At 35.8% G+C, this 21,203-nt stretch overlaps 1 protein-coding gene across 1 annotated transcript in view; it reads right to left on the bottom strand.

Annotated features, from left to right (window-relative positions):
- ALG13 (ALG13 UDP-N-acetylglucosaminyltransferase subunit) overlaps positions 1 to 21,203 on the bottom strand; it is a 68,573-nt gene that overhangs the window by 42,264 nt on the left and 5,106 nt on the right. The window contains 6 exon segments of the mRNA XM_045996200.1: positions 272 to 322; positions 2,401 to 2,484; positions 3,040 to 3,222; positions 3,225 to 3,257; positions 3,259 to 3,386; positions 3,389 to 3,414. Of these exon segments, the coding sequence (XP_045852156.1) occupies positions 272 to 322; positions 2,401 to 2,484; positions 3,040 to 3,222; positions 3,225 to 3,257; positions 3,259 to 3,386; positions 3,389 to 3,414 (505 nt within the window).

Raw genomic sequence — 21,203 nt, 5'->3', positions numbered from 1 at the left:
ACTAACCCTCCTCCCCCATTAAAGTGAAAAGGCTTAGGCTTGTCCTGTTTGCAAACAGTTTATGGATGATAAAATTGTTGACACACAATTCTCAACATTCAACACAAAACAGATCAGTTGCCAGCCTCTAAACTTTTGCAAGAACTATTTGATTCAACACAGCTGGCTACTTAAGAATATAGGTTGCATCTAGCTAAAGTGATACCGCTGAATATTTAGATTTACTATTCCAAATACTCTGAAAAGATTAAACCCCCATATTTGATCTTACCTTGGGATCTCCCAACCGTTCCAGGTATTTCTCAAAAGATCCCTCCACATACTTCAAAAATAAAACAAACTTGACTTAACCAAATACACAGCATTACTAAAATCTGATTATATTCTGCAATATTATCCTCCAATGGGTTTTTATTCAGCTCAATAATTATGGTATTAAATTAATATTCTGCACAGCACCTCAAGAAGATTTGCACATACATAAAAGTTATGAGTGGAGAAAGCTGGACTATAAAACTGTTTTAGGAAACGGTCCTGGCTTATCCAGATACAAGTGCATTTCATCAAATATAACACCTTTGAGTTTCTTTTGAAAGGCCAATTTAAGTTAACTTGACAATTTTCATAATCATGCAAGCCCAATAATTTCAAGGATTTTGAATCTGATAGGAGACATGCATTTCCAAAGCTAAACTGAGGAACTTTAAAGGGAATTTTATTAGTTTCAGAAAAGTCCAGGGCACAAGTGAACTTCTTGGGGTAACAGAAATCTTCTGTATCTTTATTGCAGTGGCAATTGCATGACTATACATTGCCAAAACTGAAAGTGCTGAACTTAAAATGATTAATTTTATTGTTTGTAAAATATACCTCAATAAAAATAAAATTAAATCTGGGTAACAGAATATATGTCTAGTTTCATGTACATATATCGCAAGACAAAAGTTTTTTAAATTTTTCTTAATACCCTTTAAAACAGCCTGAGGTATAACTGTCATAGAGCAAACTGCTCATATTAAAACTGCACAAATACATTTCGACATATGTATGCACCCAAGAAACCATCATGGCAATTGTGACAGTGAACAGATCCATCACCCCCTTAAGTGTCCTTGTGTCCCTCTGTAACTCCACTGACTGACCCCCATGCAACCACTGATCTACTTTCTATCACTAGAGACCAGCTTGTATTCTTCTAGAGTTTTATATCAAGGAAATCATACAGTATGTACTTTGAGGGAGGGTCTACCTTCTTCGGCATAATTATTTTGAGATTTATCCATGTAAGTTTTAAAATTTTACACAAATCTTTGTTACTCAAAATGTGGTTACTATTACTTGATCATGAACAAGGCAAGCATCACTTGGGAACTTTGTTAAAATGCAGAAATCTTGGGCCCCAGCTCAGACCTACTGAATCAGAATCGGCACTTTAACAAGGTCCCCAGGTGATTTGTATGCACAAAAATACTTGAGATGCACTGTTTTACACCATGGTCTTGCACTTGAAGTAATTTCATGAATAATCCTTTCCCCAGATGTAGTAAAGACTGTAATTAACTCCTAGGTAATAAGCTCTAAAGTCAAGAAGCCTTCACAAAGTTTTAAAATTCATTGAAATCTGTTGAGAAAATTAAGAGTAAACCTCGAACAGCAGGCAAATACCCACAATATACAGTCAGAAGAAAACAAATAGTATTGGAAGGGCTAAGAATGTTTTTTTTTTTAAGCCACACAAAAGGACACACTACAAATCAGACCTTGATAAAACCTCATTCTGTTAACAAGAATTTAAGTATTTCAAAATATTTAAAGATGTCTTCTATAAGTTGTTTTAAAGCCAATCATTAGTGGCAGAGCACCAATTACCAGTTTGTCATATGAAGATAAATGTTTAGAACCCAATCTGTTTCCTTATAATTGGGTTTTATAAGATTCTTCATACTGTCTGATGATTACTGTGTACAGAATTAAGAGTACAGAGGGGTTTTCCCATTTATACATACTTGGGAGTACACATTTAAAAACAGTAACATAGCCAAACTTTCTGTGAACTATGATTACTTGTTTAAGAAAACAGTGGTATGGATAATACAGAACAGTAGTCAAAATGTAACTTTTTAGGGCTTGCAAGATTATGGAGGGTATGTGGGGAGTAGAGAGAAGTGGGAAGGATACAGATAAATTGTTTTTTAACTTTATGATTAGAGTACAGAACAATCTAATTCTGGAGGTAGTCCAGAAGCATGCTAGCTAGGGGGAAGGCAGCTGAAAGTTAAATATTTGCCACTGAAAGGAGATTGCATGACATAATTTTCATTATGTAATGGCTCAAAATTCACTTCCCATTTGCTACACACTCTACTAACATCTCTACCTTAGGTTATGTATTCTACTTACAGACTCAAAAGTATGTTGGTTTTCTCTCATATATGAGACACAAGCCTTCCTGATTTCCAAATGATGGACCTGGCTGCAAAACAACTAAAAAGAAGAGAAAGACCAGCTGTCAACAGTCATTGTAAGTAGCTTTTAAATTTAAACGAAGAACTGGGCACTAAGTCCCCCTTATTCAAAACATATGTAGGAAATTGGGAAATTAAGTCCTAACATTTCTAAAATCTTTTTGCCACCTTTAGTGGGGTTGGGAGAGATGGTTGTCTTACCACCCCCACCCTTTCTTCTAATTCTTACGGGCATAACCTATAAATTTTTCCTTAGGCACTAAATTTAGAAAAGTGGGGGGTGCTTCTAAAGGATCAAGATTCATTTCAGTTTTCTGTAATTCCATTCTTAGATTCTAAACTGGCATTTAGAAAATAGAAAAAGACAGCAAAGGCAAAGCAATATATTTGGACTTATCAACAAAGGCATACACCAAGCTACTAAGTGGCAGACAGGCCTGGATATCTTTACAAGGAAAGAGAAAGGGGATTTTTTTTTCTTTCCGTGCACTACAGGTCTTCTAGCTTCAGTACCATGCCACATGTCAAACCCTGAAAACTCAGTATAGGGAAGATATACTTGTTTTCCTTTTACCTGCTCCGAAATAGCCCGAAAGAGGCAAGAGGCATCCTTGGCAGTCAGCTTTCGAAACAGCCCTAAGCTGCCTAAATATTCATCCATTGATGCCTCATTCAGAGACTTCTGGCCGCAGTACTTTTTCCATCCTTTATGCATTTTGGCAGAGGTGGAGGTGGGGAGGGGGAGAAAGGGACACAAATGTAGCAAGAAGGAAAAAGCAGGATGCAGGTAGGAATGGGTAGCAGTGACAAGGGCTTGCTTATTATGCAGGTATCCGGAAAGCAGCCCAAAGTCTAGGGATGAGAAGGCAGTTGGAGTCAGCACTGCAGAATCTTGGCACTTCTCAGGAGCAGAAGCAAAGGGCTGGCCTGCCCAGGACAAGTCGGGATCCTGTGAAAAGAAGAGGAAGAGCCGATGCTCCTAGGAATAGAGAACTGGACTTGAGAAGACATGGGAGAAGGCACTTGGGGAGCTACCTTGCTGGGGAAGGATGGGATTAACGCAATCAGCCCATGGTCGAGAGAAATATGCACAAGCAGCTGAGCTTTGGAACCAAAAAGAAGCTGAGCTTGCAGCTTAACTCAGGGCAACTGCTGCAGGAGGCTCCAAGAGAACTGCAACAAGACTCAGGTGTATATGATGCAGCCTGGCCCACATTATATCGCTTTAAAATTTCTGCTGCAAATTTTCAACTACAGTCTCTGCCCAAGTTCCCTGCTCCCCTCAATGGAGAGAAAAAAATTATAAATCTAATTAACTAGTAAACTTCTGTATTAACATCTTCAAAAACTAAAAAAGTCCAGGGCCCTGGGCACCCTTGATCTATAGGGGCAAAGATCATAGTTCAAAATAAAGTGCCAAAGCAGTTTTCTGGGTATTTCAAGTACAGGGTTTTAAGTAATTTCATTTGGTTCTCCTAGATAATAACCCTCTGCTAGGATCACAGAAACTAAATGCATTAACTATACTAGGAAACAGATACAATTCTTAACTAATATCGCCAAAATTATTGTATAGCATTAACAAAAAGAGAAAATGCAAAAAGTGTTTCTTAAAAACTGGAAAAAATTAAAGTTTAAACTGAAGCAGCATAAAAGAAAATGTCTTACCCACAAACTTTCTAACAGACTGCATTTAAAATGCTGTGGCACAACATTAGAGGTGTTGAACATGATAATATTTCCATGTATTATTAGGACAATTTTCTGGAAAAACTACTCTGGATTCTAAGAAAGCCAAAGAAAATACAGCTGTATTTTTAAGGTTCAAAAACAGGACTGATCACTTGCATTACTTGATGCCACTGTCAATTGTCTCCTTATTGAAATGCCAAAATCAAGCTCCTTTCTTACTTAAGTGTTGAAACAGATCAAAAGATGGCTTTGGAGAAGATGCAAAATTAAGCTGCTTTGAAAACGGTTTTTCTTGTATCTGTGAATCCAGTAGTTATCATAACTGCCCTGCCTATAAGAAAAGGATCAATAATCTAATAATTTAGTAATGAAATAAAAGCATGGTAAAAAATAAAAGAAAATCTTGACTTCCTTTAGCATATTAGTTTGAAATTACCTTTTCTTAAAATGAAACCAGAACACCAGGGAAATGATACCTTTTGAGAAAGTCCTGAAACATGGTTTGGGAAGAGGGATCACCATCTTTTTCTAAGGCCACAAATTCACGGAGAAAAATTAAAGGTTATAATGAAAAGGTTAACTCATTTTTGGCATTTTTTTTGAGGTAAGAATGCCAATTCTTCATATTGATTGCTATGGAAACTAAAAATAAGCTACATAAAACTTAAATTAATACTAATCCACATACTTCATTTTGATGAAGGAAATAAAAGGGAAAACTGGGAGAGGAAAAAAGAACGAGAAAAGTAATACAAGAATGAACAGGAAACAAAAATCGGAGACAAAAAGAGGAAAGAAACAGAAGAAAAAGAGACAGAAAAAGAGAGAAAAGAGACACAGAAAAACCAAAGCAAATATGGTTAATGGATTGACAAAGGTTCAAGAGCAGTTCAACAGAGAAAAGACATTATTTTCATCAAATGGTGCTGTACAAACGCATTCATACATAAAAAATTACCTTTGCCCTATACTTCACATCTTATACTATAATTAAAATGGATCAAAGGCCTAAATGTAGACCAAAATTTCAAAACGTTGGAAGAAAGCATAGGAGAAAAGTCTTAAAGACCTCGAGTTAGGCAGAGTTCTTAGATATAATAAAAAGAAAATGGGTAATTGGACTTTATTGAGAAGAAAAAACAACTTTTGCTCTGCAAATGGCACCATTAGAAAATGAAAATGCAAGCAACAGACTGGAAGGAAATATTAATATAGCCCACATCTGACTAAAAAGTTCTTTTTAAAGATTTTATTTATTTGAGAGACAGAGCATGGTGGGGGAGGTAAAAGTAGACTCCCTGCTAACCAGAGAGACAGATATGGGACTTGATCACAGGTCCCTGGGATCATGACCTCAGCTGGAGGCAGATGCTTAACTGAGTCACCCAGGCCTGATTAAAAGCTTTGTATAAAAAATTAAGAAAGAATAAAAAAAAAACTAAAAACATGCCTAAATGATTTGACTACACATTTTACCAAAGATATAGGACTGGCTAATCAGCTAAAAAGATGTTCAACTTCCCTAGTCATTAGAAAGGTGAGATATCAATACATACCAACTAGAATGGCTATAATAAATACAGACAGTAACAAGTGTCAACAAGGATGTGGAGAAACTGAAACCTAAGTAAAAGAAACTAGGTCCAAAAGGAGTTTGATTCCAAAAGATGTAAGATTCCATCTAAATGAAATATACCAGGGCGCATGGGTGGCTCAGGTCATGATCTCAGGGTCCTGGGATCAAGTCCCACATCCCGCTCTCTGCTCAGCAGGGAGCCTACTTCCACTTCCCCCTGCCTCTCTGCCTACTTGTGATCTCTGTCTGTCAAATAAATAAATAAAAAATCTTAAAAAAAATGAAATATACCAAAAAGGCAAATCTACAGAGATAGAAAGCAGATTAATAGCTGCCTGGGGTTGGGGTATGAATACATATTAACTGCAAACAAGCACAAAGTATCATTTTTGGTGATAAAAAATGTTCTAAAACTGTGATGTTTGCACGTTTCTATACATTCACTAAAAATTACTGTACACTTGAAAGTGTTGATTTTTAACAGCTTTTTAGTTCACATACCATACAATTCAAAGTGATACATTTCAATATTTTTTAGTACATTTACAGAGCTGGTACCCATTGGAAATCAATTTCAGAATATTCTCATTACATTCAAATGAAACCAAACCCCATAACCACCAATTTCTAATCCCCCATGGCCATCAACTCCAGGTAACCATCAATGTTCTGTCTCTCTATACTTGCCAATTCTAGACATTTCAATAAATGCAATCATATAATATATGGTCCTGCGTAGCTAGCTTCTTTCATTTAGCAGGCTTTAAAGGTTCACCCATGGGCAGCTCTTTCTTTACTTTAATAAAGCCACCTTTTTGCACTGAAAACAGAATTAAAAAAGGTTCACCCATGTTGTTGTAGCATCTATCAATAATTCAATCCTACAATTAAACTATATTTTATTTACCCATTCATCAATTAGTAGACATTTAAGTTGTTCCCACTTTTTGGCTTTTTATGACAAATGCTGTTATAAACATTCATGTGCAAATTTTTGTTTGGGCAGGTTTCTATTCTTTTGGATAATAGCTAGGAATGGAGTTGCTGGATCTATGTTTAACTATTTGAGCAACTGACAAGACTATCTTCCACAGTAGCTGCACCATTTTACAATCTCATTGGTAGTATATGAGGGTTTCCATTTTGCTACATCCTGTCCATAATTACTGTCCATCTCTTGACTATAGTCATCCTAGCGGGTATCAAATGGTACCTCATTGTGGTTTTGTTTTGCATTTTCTTGATGATTAACAATGCTGAAAACCTTTCCTGTATCTATTGGCCATCTGTGTATCTTTAATGAGATACCATTAAATACATCTTAGAATGACTATATTAAAAAAAAATCTTGTAATAACAAGTGTTGCCAAGGACTTGGAGCAACTGGAACTCTCACATGTTGCTGGTATGAATAAAATAGTACAACCACTCCAAAAAAATTTGTTTAGTAGTTTCTATAAACAGAGTTGTCACATAACCCAGCAATCCCACTTCTAGTTATCTACCCAAAGAAATGAAAACTTCAGCTCACACAAAAACCTGTGCATGAATGTTTATAACACCTTTATTCATATCCATGTCCCCCCACCCAACTGGAAACAATTCAAACATCCTTCAATGGGTAAATGAACTGACACATCCATACAACAGAATACACCTCAGTAATAAAAAATGAGATATAAATACACAAAAGAACATACATGAATCTCAAAGGAATTGTATTCAGTGAAGATTCAAAAGGCATACATATATGACTACATTTATGAGAAACTGGAAGAAGAGTTAAACAGATCAGTTGCTACCAGTAGCTAGGATTGTAGGAAAAGGTTGACTACAAAGGGCTTGAAGAAAGGGGATGTATGGGGGTGATGTAAGTAATTTTTATCTTCATTGTGGTAGTGGTTACACAATTATAGTTTGTAAGTTTTCTAGAACTAAACAAGAAAAATGCTCATTCTGCTGTATTTAAATTGAAAAATAAAAGAAAAAGCAGCAGAAAGAATAGAATTTAGAGTTGAGGAACTCACAGAACGGACAAGATTGAAGAGAAAAAAAGTAAGAAAATCAGAGATCACTACTGGATGGCCAACATCTAACACAAGAGGCCCCCAAAAAGATAAAGTGGAGGGGAAGAAATGATGATGATAATGATGAGAAGAAAATTCTAGGGGTACATTAGTGGCTCAATCAGTTAAGCAGCTGCCTTCACTTGATCCCATGGGTCCTGGGATGGAGCCACGCATCGGGATCCCTGCTCAGCTGGGAGCCTGTTTCTCTCTCTGCCCCTCACCCCTGCCCATGCTCTCTCTCTCACGCACGTGCTCTCTAACTGCAACAAATAAATAAAATCTTTAAAAAAGAAAAAAAAAGAAAATTCTAGCACTGCAGAATAGGAGTACATATATTTAGCTTGAAAGGGTCCATGAAGTACAAGAACGATAAAAGCAAAAAAGATGATCAGCAATGCACATACCATTTCTGAAGTCAGGGATAAAGATTCTAAAGCTTTCAGAGATGAAAACTGGGTCAATATGCAAAAGATCACACATATGATAACAATAAACTTCTCAACAGAAGAACTAGAAGCTAGAAAAAAAATAAAAGTTCATTATGTGAGGAAAACTATTTCCAACCTTGAACTCCATATCAAGCTATCAATCAGATGGGAGCAGAAGTGTTTCCAAACATGAAAGATTTTAAAAAATTACCATCATTTCTCAGAAAGCTATGAAGGGTACTGGAAACCAAAATAAAGTGGTTAAACTACAAAAGGGGGGGCAGAGAGTCCTAAAAACAGTTTCAATGCTAAAGGAATTTCTAGAATAAGGGTGAAGGGGAAATCCCAGGAGGGCAGACATTTGGCAGGACTACAGAATGAATGACCAGTTTACCTAAAAGGGTATGAGAACTCCAGCACAGTCATTTCAAAAATAAATAATAATTAAAGTTACAGTTAACCTTATTTAAACATACTAGAAAAGATGTATACCTCTTTTAGAGAGTTTGGGAGTATTTTTACAGAAAATCGAGCAAACGAAAAAATTAAAAATGATGTAAATAGGGGCACCTGGGTGGCTCAGTGGGTTAAGTCTCTGCCTTCGGCTCAGGTCATGGTCTCAGGGTCCTGAGATCCAGCCCCAGGGCTCTCTGCTCAGCAGGGAGCCTGCTTCCCTCTCTCTCTCTGCCTGCCTCTCTACTTGTGATCTCTCCCTCTGTCAAATAAATAAAATCTAAAAAAAAATTAAAAAATAAAAATGATGTAAATTTAAAAAGGAATGTAATCAACGAACACTGACTACATGACTCAAATGTGAATATTGTCAACACTGTAAACAAATCTCACAAGAACTAAAATAAATTCTCTATTTAAAATCATCCATTAAAAAATAAATAAAATCATCCATAGACTCCCTACTGTGAAAGAGGAATATAAAGTGTCTTCCTCCATACTAGCAAATCTATAGATGGTATTTAAATTAAAAAAATGGGGCGCCTGGGTGGCTCAGTGGTTTAAGCCGCTGCCTTCGGCTCAGGTCATGATCTCAGGGTCCTGGGATCGAGTCCCGCATCGGGCTCTCTGCTCGGCAGGGAGCCTGCTTCCCTCTCACTCTCTCTGCCTGCCTCTCTGCCTACTTGTATCTCTCTCTGTCAAATAAATAAATAAAATCTTAAAAAAAATAATAATAAAAAAATAAATTAAAAAAATGAAAACAGCTTCAGCTCGGGTCATGATCTCAGGGTCCTGGGATCGAGCCCCGCGTTGGGCTCTCTGCTCTGCAGGGAGCCTGCTTCCTCCTCTCTGCCTGCCTGCCTTTCTGCCTACTTGTGATCTCTGCCTGTCAAATAAATAAATAAAATCTTAAAAAAAAAAAAAAAAAAAATTCTTAAAAAAAAAAAAAAAAAAAATGAAAACAAGTTTGAACATACTCCCTTATAAAACATAAAATGTATTACGGCAAACCACAGAAAGCTTATCAGAGATGGGAAGAAGTGGGACACAGAACTGTTATACACACTGTAGAACTAGTTAATATTTTATACTACTTATGTATATTATCTTAAGAAATAAATTTTTTAAAATATTAAGTGAAGAAACGATAGTATAATAAAATGGGAAAATGACAGAATTTTAGATTAGAGTTACAAGGGATCTGTTTTACAAATGAAGAAACAAGTTTCAAATGACTATGAAATTTGTCCAAGTTTTCACATCCTATCAATAATAGTACAAGGACTATATATTGTCTGATTCTTACACAATTATTACAAAGAGGAATCACATACCAAAAAAGAAAAGATGAACAAAAAGATGAACACTCAGATGTTAAGTGCAAGTTACATTCCCCAAATCAGTACAATAGACTTTTTAAAAAAGACCTGCAGGACAGTGGACTTCATCCTGTATATAATAGCTATTTCATATTATTTAATACTGTCCTTAAAAGTATCTGTTGCACTTGAAATCTCAATTGGCTTACTATTCTTCTATAGCAAATTACTTTAATCCTGTAAACCTTCTAGAACAGTTAAAGGGCTCCATAAAACAAATTACCCCATGCCCAGAGATTGTGATTCAGCAGGTCTGGGGTGGGTCCTGCGACTGTGTATTTCTAACAAGTTCTCCAGTGATGCTGCTGGACCACACTTTGTGAACTAGCATCCTCAAACGATGTTGTTTCACAAGTTATTAATAAGTGTCTCTAAAAAGAGTTCTGAGATGAAAATTTCAGCAAATAATGCACACTATAATCCAATCTTTGAGGTTCACAATGCCCATTAGCAATATTAAAGACTCCAAGGAACCCTAAAATTACCTGCTTAACTTTGAACTGGGCTTTTCATGGCGGGGGCGGGGGGGTCTTTTTACAAAGAGTTTCCAAACCTTTCTGATTTGGGAAAAGCCAGATTCAAAGTTAAGCAGGGAACTTTGAGCATTCAGGTTAATACGCTGCTAATGCACAATAGCTATTCTTTTTAAATTGTTTCAAAGTTTGAAAAATGATGCTGTACAAATTTTTTTTGTCATCTATACCTAAGGCTGCTGGAATAATTACGTAAGATACTGAATGTTAAGTGTATAGTACAAAAGTGTACATACTGATTGCTGTTAGGGGCTACCTGACAAAACAACTCACTAAGAATATTCATTGGTTAAAAAAAAAAGGTAAGAACTAGAACAATTTCACCTAAATTCTGGGAACCAAGCCAAAGTTCAAATATAGCTCTGCAGAGGAGCTTTCCCCAACCCTGATAAGGCTTCTTTCACTTCTGAAAATGATAGAAAAATAATTGCCTTAAAAACTTTTAGGCACTGTACTCTGGGTACAGATTTAAAAAAAAACAGATTGAAGAAAATAAAAATAATTAACATTTGACTTATTATGAAATCAAAATGCAATCAAAATGCTTTAATTTTTTGATTACTACATTTTATATTAAAATTTAACCTGCAAATGTGACTTGCTTTAATTGCTAGAATTGTCTTATTTCTTCACTGATCACATAGGAAAATTCTCTGTAGTATAACAGAATAATGAATACTGAATAATGAATACTATTCAGAATAATGAATACTATTAGTTTAAGTTCTGAGTTAACACTCCATGTTTTAACTAATTAAATGCGGTACATGCCTAAAATTTTTTTTTAAAGCATACAGTATCTGTGACATAGGTTTAGTTGTCAATATATATAGGACAGGAGTTATTAGTTTGAAAACCAACATGGTACAATGAAAAGGATATTATGAACTTGATTATGCTACTTTCTGAGTCTGTTTCCTCATCTATCAAAGGAGATACGCTGCATTTTTAAGCTCTTTCAGATCTAAGGAACTGTGATTCAATGGTGGATAACATATTTGCCTTCCCCTTAGATGGTCAAATTTGTGATCAACATTAACCATAAAAACAGTCTCTAGGGGGATTAACCTATTATCCTGGCAAATTGTGGTGTTGACTGACCCTCATAAAGATGAGTAAATCTTACCTTAGAAATGAAAGAGACCTAGATTTTTAAAGGCAACAAAATTTATAATCATGTATGGTGACAGATATTAACCAAACATCGTGGTAATCATTTTGCAATATATGTATGTACCCAATATTATATCATATACATTAAACTTTTACAGTTATATCTATTTTGCCCAAAACTGGAAAAAATAAAAATGACAATCACATATATGTAAAGACTTGTGGGAAACTGGTAAAAGGCAATCAGTATTAAAAAAAACTTAGCACAAAGGGGCGCCTAGCTTCCTTTGGCTCAGGTCATGATCCCAGTAGGGATGAGCCCCACATGAGCTCCCTGCTCAGCAGGAAGCCTGCTTCTCCCTCCCACTCCCCCTGCTTGTGTTCCCTCTCTCACTGTGTCTCTCTCCGTCAAATAAAATCTTTTTAAATACCCTAACATTAAATCATTTATTTCACTTATTTTTAGTACCAAAATAACATGGAACCAATTGGGGTAAAGAACTCAACCCTACAGGACCTCTTTTTAAGGTTTTTCATTACTGAAAAATGTGATGGTAAATATTTTGAAAACATTTTTAAAAGCACACTGGGAACAGAACCTGTTGCCTTTTTTCATAGTAGACATTTAAACAAAATGAACAAAGCAGGATTCATAAGGGAAGGGAACACAATAGTTCCAAAACAAAATCTGGCCATTTGATCCTATTCACCCTCCCTCCTCAAGCTTTAGGAAAGAGACAATAAAGAATTGATTTCCCAAAGCAGTGATCCTACAGATATGCAAAGTAAAAGAAACACTACCAAGAGCCACTTGCTTTCATTTCCTACTCTTCCCACTTCCATCTGAAGCACTCTGATACAGATTTAAAAAAAAAGTAATGCTTATTTAAAAATGTATCCTAATGGCACAGAAATACTAGGGGTTGGTTTATTATTCAAAATAGTGTCTGAACAGTCTACCAACATACAGGGGATTGAAGGAAAGGAGAATATAGACCAGAACACTCTTGTTTTGATGCACTTAAACTTCTAAATAATCTTTAATTCTCTAACTATAACCCCAGCTAGAGACAGACTATGAATTTGAATATGAAATTCAATGAAGACTTTGCTTCTGTATCATTTAGGAGTATATACTGTGAATTCCATGGAAACCTAAGTCTACTCCTACTTCCTTTTTTTAAAATTTTGACAGAGATACAGTGAGAACAGGAACACAAGGAGGGAGAGTGGGAGAGAGAAGCAGGCCTTCTGCAGAGCAGGGAGCCCAATGTGGGTTTCAGATCACCCAAGCCAAAGGCAGCCGCATAAAGACTGAGCCACCCAGGCACCCCTCTACTCCTACTTTTTTTTTTTTAAGATTTTTTATTTTATTTATTTGACAGAGAGAGATCACAAGTAGACAGAGAGGCAGGCAGAGAGAGAGAGAGAGAGAGAGAGAGGGAAGCAGGCTCCCCGCCAAGCAGAGAACCCAATGCGGTACTCGATCCCAGGACCCTGAGATCATGACCTGAGCCAAAGGCAGCGGCCTAACCCACTGAGCCACCCAGGTGCCCCTCTACTCCTACTTCTTAAAACAAAAAACTCTGAGAAAATGCACTATTTCTTTTAATTTTCAAACATGTCACATAATTGGTCTTGTGTCTTAGAAATCACCTATGAAGAAAATTATTAGCTTTACTAATTCACAAATGTGAAAATGGAGATTCAGAAAATTACTTGGGCCAAGGATTTAAGAATGTTTTTCACTCCTAAATTTGGGAAGTGTATTATCCACCCACTGCACACTGGCAGTGGAGAAACAACCAGTATGTTCTGTATAAAAGGAGAAATGAACAGTAAAAAAGATGCAATATATGGCCTCACAGACATCATTCCAACAGTGACTATCAGTTCAGCAAATTCATTAGAAGCACACTTGATAGTTAACAGGGTACAGAACTGTACTGCTTTTCCAAATAGCCTCATCTGGTATATCCTAGAACTAGTACAAATGAAAAAAAATCCATTTAGTTCCATTTACCAATTAGAAACAGTGCTACATAAGACATTATGGGTTATAGACAGTTAATAAATATTAAAATTTGTTTCAAATTGTTTGGCAGGTGTTAAACTTGGTAAATTTCTAATTTGTTATGTGATAAAACTGGGAATTGCTAAACTTAAATGTATTTAATCAGAGAACTTCGTTATAAAGGAGTCTAGTACTTATCACCAGAGTACTAATGAACAATGAATGAGGAATGAAAATACTTAAATTGGCCACTCTGGAGATTCTTAACCTGGCACCTCATGGTACCTGGTAAAAAACTCCCTGAAATTCACTGCAAAATGTGTGTGTCAGTAAGAGAGGCAATAGTTTAAAAATTGTGAAGGGTTCTAAGACCCAAAGAGGGTTATACTACTGCCTTAAATAGGAGGACTATATAGCCATCAAAATAAAATGACAGTGTCAGTCAAAAAAAGTTTGGCCTGGCTGTGGTAAAAATTCATAAACACAATAAAGAGCTAGAAGTAAAATACCAAAATACAGGGGTGGCTGGGTGGCTCAGTGGTTTAAGCCTCTGCCTTTGGCTCAGGTCCTGATCTCAGTGTCCTGGGATAGAGCCCCACACTGGGCTCTCTGCTCAGCAGGGAGCCTGCTTCCCCCTCTCTGCCTGCCTCTCTGCCTACTTGTGATGCCTGTCTGTCAAATAAATAAAAATAAAATCTTTTTAAAAAATCTTTAAAGTAATACTAAAATAGATGATATTTAATGGTATAAAAGACCCTAAATACATTCTGAGAATCAATATTATCATGATGAGTCAAGGAGCACATATTCTTCAGTAAATTCCTGTTTGAAGCAAGCTAGGTTTGCTCACCTTCTATATAGGCACCTACAAAAAATTATAATTTAAAGAACTATTCAGTATAAAGATTGTGCTAGAATATTCATATAAGGAATTAACCATTTAAGAAGGAATTAAATTGTTGTTTGGTAGTTATCTTAAAAACCTTTCTCCAGGGGCACCTGGGTGGCTCAGTCTGTTGGGCAACTGCCTTCAGCTCAGGTCATGATCCCGGGGTCCTGGGATCAAGCCCCGCATCGGACTCCCTGCTTAGCGGGGAGTCTGCTTCTCCCTCTGCCTACTGCTCTGCCTACTTGTACTCTCTCTCTCTCTCAATAAATAAAATCTTTAAAAAAAATACCTTTCTCCATGTAATATTTTACTGGAAAACACTATAGCTACTGCTTTTAACAAACCTCTTGATTTTTACCATGTTTTACCAAAAATCCCCAATAGGTTCCCTTATTTGACAGACACTTAAATACCATTAGGATATTACATACAATCAGTATTACTGTTTTAATGACAGTCCTATAAACATTTTAAGCCTACAAATTTCACCATACAATGTGATGGTCACATCTTTCTTCTGAACAAGAGACATACTGGACTCTATATATGTGTGCAAGATGACAGTGCTTCCTAAAGACCTAATCCCAATCAAGAAAATGAGAAAAAGTGCATTTATCGTTTATGGAAAGCCTACTATGCTACAGGCAGAGGATTCAATGAGTAAGACAGTTCCTCCTCAACTAGACTGCTCCTCCGGAGCAGGAATCTATGTCTTGAGTGCTGATACAAAAAGTAGATGCTTATCACACATTTATGTTACAAGACTAAGTGAGCAAATAAATGGGCTCAAGATATTTAGAAAGTAAAGCTAAGAGAACCTGGCGATCAATCAGATATAATGGGTTAAAGACATAAGCCTAGAGTACTAAATGATAATATCAATACAGGCAAGGATCTCACAAGGATGGAAGGAGAAATAAATTTTAGTTCAGGTAACTGGAAATACATTCAGGAGCTCAAATCAGAGTCAGGGAATATAGATAGGAGCATCAATGGTAACTCTGGGAGTAATGGAAATAACAAGAAAAAATATATATAAAGAGAACAGGACCAAAAACAGAACCCAAAACAAATATTTAGAGGAAAAAGAGCCAGTAAATAACTTGCAACCAGGCAAACCATTTGGGAGAGTTTCTCCACATGGATTTTGATTAGCATTCAGTATGCTTTTAAAAAGAACACTGTAAAGACTGAAATATACCTGTGGTTATCATACAATCAAAATTTCTTGGAATAATCCTGACTTTAAATATTGTTCTGTCACCATAAATGATGGAAGAAACACAGTGGAAATCAGCATTCTAGCAATTAAAATTCCCAGTCCATCAGACACTTAAGTAGCATAAAACTTTCCTTTTTGCATTATGCTGAGCTCAGTTTCCTCATTCGCAAATTGGCAGAATAGTAACTATTTCATAAAGTTATTATAAAAATTAACTTCGTACCTGTAAACTTTTTTAAAAAGATTTTTTATTTATTTGAGAGAGCAAGTGAGAATGAGCACAAGCAGGGGATGAGGGAGAAGGAAAGGGAGAGCAGACTCCCAGCTGTACAGGGAGCCAGACATGGGGCTCAATCTCAGGGCTCTGAGATCATGACCTGGGCTGAAGGCAGACCCTTAAATGACTGAGCCATCCAGGAACCCCAAAACTGCTTTAAATAGTATGAGACATACTAAGCAAGTAACAAGTGTTAATTATTTTTCATTCCCCACTCCCCCACAAAAATATAGTACTGTATAGCAGAAAAACAGATTAGTTTACAACTATATGGACACCCATTCCAAACCTTTTCCCCAAATCAGTTTCAAATAGTCGGCCCATATACTTCATTTCTTACACTGTATGCAGATTTTTCGTCTGAAAATTTTGCAATTTGAACGAAATCAGAAAAATTAACTGCTTATACCATAATAAAGGGCCAAGAAAAATGTCTACATTACTTGTAGTAATTAGACTTTTTTTTTTTAGTCTTAGAAAACTCTTCCTCGATCTATCAAAGTGGTGGTACACATTTTTATATTGCCCTTTTTATTTACATGATTTACCTTTAAAAGCAGAGTAGTACTCTCAGGTGTCTAAAATCAGACACTTGACAGTACTTTCAGATAATGACTAGCTGACCCTTGAACAACATGGATTTGAACCGTACAGGACTACCTAAACAGACTTTTCTTTTACAATATAGTAAAGTACTGTAACTTTATCTTCCTTGATTTTCTTTACATTTCTTTTTCTCTATACTTTATTATGATTATAGTATATAATACAGATAATATACAAAATATGCGTTGACAGTCTATATGATCAGTAAGGCTTCCAGTCAACAGCAGGTTATTAGTCCAATCTTTTGGGAGTCAAAATTTATACGTGGATTTTCAACTGTGCACGGGTCTTGCACCACAACCCTCCACATGTTCAAGAGTCAACTACACCTTTTAAGGTTCCAAAATCCCACATCAAGTTCATCAGTTGCACTATCTTACCTCCCATCAAATCCTTCCAGCTTTCTTTCCTCCCAAATCATAAGCAGTCATCTGAACTCTGTACTTCCCAAGGTCATCCTATAACCTCACATCATTTTTCATGTACTCCAGAATCAACTTTCTACTATTACTTGTCCAACTTTGAACATATCCATGATACCACAATTTCTCAAAATTCTCTTTTGTTTGCTTATCCCTGGAAATTTAAATACCTCCAACAGAAAACTGCTAAATAAACTACATTCCACGTACCCACTGACTTCAAGAACCTGAAGCCCTGTCATGCAATGAAACCAAGTAAATTTCATTCAGAGCAAATATTCCAAATAGAATCTTGATTACCATTAATTTTTCCTAAGACAATTAGCAGGTAAATTTGGCAATTAATTTATCTTAGCCTTCTTCCTCATCTATAAAAAGAATGGTTTGTAGTAGGTGTGTTTAAAATTCTCTTCCAACTCCAAAAATCTACAATTCTGTCTTTAAGTCTTCCTTTATTCAATCTAGCATCAATCCTACCCATGGAATTTTGCTAGATTCCAAAAACTGAGGAATCAGAGCTTTCTAAGTCTAAGAAAAGTTTATCAAACACCAAAGAAAAACCCAATTAAGTGTGAAACTCCTACTAAACAACTTCTAATAAATGAACAAAACTCTCCTTGGAAGTAACTAAATGCTAGACAAACAATTATGAAGAATCAAAAAGCTTACAATATGTATTATGGTGTGGTAGAGAGAGTATAAGACCAGGAGTCAAGAAGCTGCTTCTCCAGTAGCAGCACTCTGTCAGAGGCTGATAGACAACTGGCCTTCCTCATCTGTGAAATGATGGGATTGCACTAGATGATCCCAAGAATTCCTGTCAAATCAAATTGCTTCTGAGATACCTGGATTTTTAAGCTGAACTGATAAAAAGATTTCAGAGGTATATGGTTAAGGGGTATCACTACACACAATACCATTGACTTAAGTCTCTGCTAAATGAAATAATGGAGTCAGGGCTATATACTCTTGTGAGAAAGAAAAGAGAGGATTTGCAGTCTCATACCACTTCACAGTTGCCTGATGTTTAAGTATACCCTTTGTTTCTGATTCTGTGGTTAGTCCTTCATGACTTAAAAACCAAGTGATCAAAATACATTTTAAGCCACAATTTTTCACAAATTAGAGCATATAAAAAGAGCCCAGGAAATTCTCTCCATATATTTGAAAAGGGCCTTTCCTATATAACATAAGCAATTAGACTACTGTACATTTATGATTCCAGTGCTGTGAATTCTCAACTATGCAGATGTAGATTACTCACTTTTTAGATTAGTCTCAGCAAAAGTTTAATCCACGCTGGCTTCCTCCTGCTACCCAGAGTATTTCTTAGCCACCACCTTCTACTACTAGTTAATAATTTATTTTTAATATAAACCTAAGTAAAACACAATCAGGAAAATAAATCTATAGCAACACTATAGAAAGCATCTCAAGTAAAATGCTTAGAATAGCCAACATTTTGGAATATTATGGAAAGTATGTCTGTATCGTGAAAACTAATTTTAGAAGTACATAAATTATTACTGTTACAATAAATGTCAAAATACTGCTATGAGAAGGGGCCCTTAAAAATAACACCAAGTCCTATTAGCCTAAGTCCTTTTTGACTTCTTTTCAAACCAATAAAACTTTGATATAGAACATTATTTTGTCATTTTCTACTTGTATTTTAGAGGAAACAAATCTACTCCACTATAATTTCTCCAAGTACCATAATCAACTGACTTGATATTTAACCTTGTTAACCTTTAATTAACCTTTTTAAGGTAATTATTTAATGTTTTATTGCACAGAAAATAACTCATCGTTTCTGCTTGTTTTTTAAAAAATTGGTTCTTTAAACTGTACAGCTAATGATCCTGACTCTCGAATGCCTTTACAAATTTATTACTGCTTCATTTTTTATTCTAAGGAACACCAAACTAATAACTACGTTTGAGGTTCTTTTCAGTTTCCAGATTTAACTCATCTTTTTTTCGTGATTTCTAAATCAATTTGGGATTCTAGAATAAAACCTGTGAATGCTCATTACATATTTTAACTAAACTATAAAGTAAAAATCTACTGAATTTACTAAATTGCAGTAAGGATTTGGACCCAAAAGCTAACATTCACACCATTAAAATTTTCTATACATTCTATAGATATATAAGTTTATTAATTTATATTATCTGTAAATATATACTATATATTTAATTTGATTAAACCACATTCCATAGGTTGGATTTGGGGGGTGTTTTTAAAGTGTTCAGAGATTAGTGTTTATTTTTGTAATCCAACAACTTTATCCAAAAATGCAGAAAATTTTTCTGGCTGGCCAGGAGGAAAACATTTCAGTGTTGATAAGTCCATTGACTGTAACAGCCCAGGAAGCGTGCTAAAACAAAAGAAGAAAAATATTAGGTAACAAGGGAGAAAATCCTGTAATTCATCTGCTGCCCACTTGATGACTGAATCTAACTTCCAAAAATATTGTGATGCTTCTCAAAGTGTACATGTGAATTTTAATATAATTTTATTTTAGGTATAGTTGACCCTTGAACAAGGCGGAGTTAACGGAACCCACCATCTGCGCAATTGAAAATCCATACACAACTTGCAAGGGCACCTGGGTGGCTCAGTCGGTTAAGCATCTATCTTTGGCTCAGGTCATGATCTCAGGGTCCTGGGATGGAGCCCCATATTGGGCTCCCAGCTTAGCAGGGAGTCGGCGTCTCCTTCTCCCTCTACCCTTCCCGTCCACTCGTGCTCTCTCAAATTAATAAAAAATCTTAGAAAAAAGAAAATCTATATACAACTTCTGACTCCCCCACACCTTAACTACAGATAGCCTACTATTGCACAGAAGCCTTACTGTTCACATAAAGAGTCAATTAACATACATTTTGTACATTATGTTATGCATTGTATTCTTAACACAGTAAGCTGGAGAAAAAACATTATTATGAAAATCATAATACTGAAAAAATACCCGTGTATAAGTGAACCCATGTCATTCAAATCTATGTTGTTCGAGGGTCAACCATACATACAAAGATTAAAGCACTATGAATAGCACTATGTAGTACAGGTCAATACCAATTCAACAGATACTGTATATCATGTCAACAGAAATATTACAGAAATATTATTTCATGAAAGATGTGATCACATGGCTCTTGAACATTTCTTAGGACTGGGCAGATATAAACCGAATCAAAATTTATTTATAAAAACAGAATAAATGAAAACAAAAGTAACAGCTGCCAGACAAGAACAATAAGCTGGGGAGACTACTGGACCATGCATGAAGGTAGTAAATTACTGGCAAAGGAAAGTTATTTCACAATCATAAATCCATATATAATTCAGCAATATGCAATCACCATGCATGCTGGAAGTAGATTCCAAACCATGACATAAAAGTTTTACTTCAGAAATTTAAGTAAAGCAGCCACTTAAATTAGAACAAGATATACAGCTACCTAGCCTAGATTTGGGGGAATAAATAACATACCAAAAATGAAAATATAACCAATTACTGATTTTTACAACATTCATGTGTGTGACTTTCTTGAAATTAATATTAAGAAAAAGACTTCTAAAACTGTAAAAAATAAATTGGGAGACTTGTAGAGCTTCCTTTTCACCTTGCGTAAAGAATCAGGATGTTTCTGAAATCAGTGCTTTCTCCTTTTAAATGTGCTGACATAAAATCAAAGCTGAATTAACATGTAGAATAAAAATACTCATTAAAAGTGTCTGGAAAAATTGGCTTGCGTGCACCCTTTAGAAGGAGGAGTTTATTCTTCTTTTAAAAATGTTAACCCCTGGGGCGCCTGGGTGGCTCAGTGGGTTAAAGCCTCTGCCTTTGGCTCAGGTCATGATCCCAGAGTCCTGGGATCCAGCTGGGATCTCTGCTCAGCGGGGAGCCTGCTTCCTCCTCTCTCTCTCTGCCTGCCTCTCCACCTACTTGTGACCTTTGTCTGTCAAATAAATAAATAAAATTTTTAAAAAATGTTAACCCCTAACAGTCTCAACTACCCAAGGACAGCTATACCCATTATCTGAAGCCTACATAAT

Source organism: Meles meles, chromosome X (genome assembly GCF_922984935.1).
Source record: "Meles meles chromosome X, mMelMel3.1 paternal haplotype, whole genome shotgun sequence".
NCBI lineage: Eukaryota > Metazoa > Chordata > Mammalia > Carnivora > Mustelidae > Meles > Meles meles.
The sequence above is the reverse complement of the archived record's forward strand: the minus strand, read 5'-3'. Positions and strand labels throughout refer to the sequence as shown.